The following is a 2,363-nucleotide window of genomic DNA, read 5'->3' as shown; positions in this document are numbered from 1 at the left end:
GAAGTCTCCCTGTTGTGTAAGATCATGTAACTAACGTTTCATATCAATGATTTTATGTGCATTACACTTTCTAAAAACTGCCCTTCGAATCTGCTTGAGGTTAAGTCCATATATGAGAGGGTTTAAGACAGGTGGTATAACAAGGAATTGTACAGCCATTGCATTACGCATATTTAGCGTAATATTTACATTACTATTCCATCCTTGCAAAGTGTCAAACAGGGTCACTGTGACGGAAATAACCATTGTTATTAAATGTGGCACACAGGTCTGTGTGAACTTAATCCTTCCCTTAGCTGACTTTACACAATTCCTTACAATCTTACAGTAAGAAAATACAATGAAAAGTATCTGTAAAACATGAATCACTATTATACATTTGTTCAAAATCGGATTGATTGTAATGGGTAAACATGCATGTTTCAGCATAGACGGAATGTCACAGAAGATCTTATCAATGCGAGACCCACACAAAGGAATTTTGACAGCTGAAATAACTGATATGAGTGCTATAAATAAAGGATAACACCAAGAAAATAAGAGTAACTTTCTAATAGTTAAAGATGTCACAATGGTATGATATAGTAGTGGTCTGCATATTGCCACATACCTGTCGTAAGACATCACTGTTAGAGTAGAAATTTCACACAGGACAGATGTGTATATGACATAGGCTTGAGTCAAACATCCACCATAAGATATCACCTGAACATCTGACTGAAGGTCCAGTAAGATCTTGGGGTAGAAACCAGCAGTTCCATACAATCCATTGACACATAYACTACACAGAAAGATATACATGGGCTCATGGAGGCCTTTCTCCTGAATGATTGTTATGATCAGAGTCAGATTCACAGTGATGATGAGAAGATATGTGATAAGAGACAAGATAAAAAAGACCGATTTGTTGTTAAATGTCTCTTTTAAGCCAAAGAGATAAAATAACTTGACTTGGGTTGTGTTCTCCATAGATTTTGTTAATTTTCTTCCTCTGGTCAATGCAGCAATTCTTAGTTCTTGCAAGGCTTGAGCGTGTATGGATGTGAATGAATGCAAGTGTGAATAATTTGATTCTGTGTCGGCTCAGACTAAACACAATAGTTTTAACAAAACAAATTCACATTCTCCCTCAAACTCTTATCATAATAAAATGAAAAAGTTCCCGATAATATCTGTACATTATCAGATTTCTGAGGAGTGAAAAAAATAAAGAAACTTGTGTCCATGAAATGTCTTCTTGCTTGATAGAGGGATTACTGCTAAAATAACCTACCCTACTAATCTCTAAATATATCATAGTGTATGATCACATGGGATTGTAGTTTCAGTGTCACCATGTAACCACTCCATAGAGATGGATCTATATTGAGTTTATGACAAGCAACTCATTAGATTCTATTTACTCTGTTTTGGTCCCTTTAAGGCAGTGTTTCCCAAATCTGTCCTGGGGAGCACAAGGGTTGCATGTGGATTTTTTTGACCTAGCACTGGACTTGCCTATTTTAATGAAGGTTAAATAAAAAAGAACAAAATAAACATAGCTGATTCAAATAATCAAAGCTGAATCAGCTGTGTAGTGCTAGGGCAAAACACAAAACCCATTTGGTTCCCCAAGTCAAAGTTTGGGAATTGCTGCTTTAAGGGTTTCAGCGAGACGTTATCCCACTGATGTTCTGAGAACATTGTAGGAACATTAAAATATGACATTAACCTTGGGACCATACGAGGGCGTTCAGTACAGATACCGGTTTGGTCGCAGTATAAAGTTATGATAAGGCATACTGAACAAAAATATAAACGTAACATACAACAATTTAAAAGATAAGAAAATCAGTCATTTGAAATCAATTAATTAGGCCATAATATGTGGATTTCACATGACTGAGAATACAGATATGCATCTGTTAGTCACATATACAGTACCTTTAAAAAAAGGTAGGGGTGTGGATCAGAAAACCAGTCAGTATCTGGTGTGACCACCATTTGCCTCATCCAGCGTGACACATCTCCTTCACATAGAGTTGATCAGGCTGTTCATTGTGGAATGTGGAATGTTGTCCCACTCCTCTTCAATGGCTGTGCGAAGTTGCTGGATATTGGCGGGAACTGGAACATCCTGTCCTACACGTCTATCCAGATTATCCCAAACATGCTCAATGGGTGACATGTCTGGTGAGTATGCAGACCATGGAAGAACTGGGACATTTTCAGCTTCCAGAAATTGTGTACAGATCCTTGGAACATGGGGCCATGCATTATCAGACTAAAACATGAGGTGATGGCAGCGGATGAATGGCACGACAATGAGCTTCAGGATCTCATCACAGCATCTCTGGGCATTCAAATTTCCATCAATAAAATGT

The 2,363-nt window shown here is 37.6% G+C and overlaps 1 protein-coding gene across 1 annotated transcript; it reads right to left on the bottom strand.

Moving 5' to 3' along the window:
* Positions 1–30: 30 nt before the first annotated feature.
* On the bottom strand, positions 31–969 carry LOC139025533 (olfactory receptor 1D2-like). Its single transcript, XM_070440677.1, has 2 exons — positions 444–969; positions 31–227 (listed from the first exon to the last, which is right to left on the bottom strand). Exons 1-2 carry the CDS (start codon positions 967–969, stop codon positions 31–33), a joined length of 723 nt encoding a protein of 240 aa, XP_070296778.1.
* Positions 970–2,363: the final 1,394 nt, after the last annotated feature.

The sequence above is a fragment of the Salvelinus sp. IW2-2015 genome, unplaced genomic scaffold, assembly GCF_002910315.2.
Source record: "Salvelinus sp. IW2-2015 unplaced genomic scaffold, ASM291031v2 Un_scaffold2818, whole genome shotgun sequence".
Lineage (NCBI taxonomy): Eukaryota > Metazoa > Chordata > Actinopteri > Salmoniformes > Salmonidae > Salvelinus > Salvelinus sp. IW2-2015.
The sequence above is the reverse complement of the archived record's forward strand: the minus strand, read 5'-3'. Positions and strand labels throughout refer to the sequence as shown.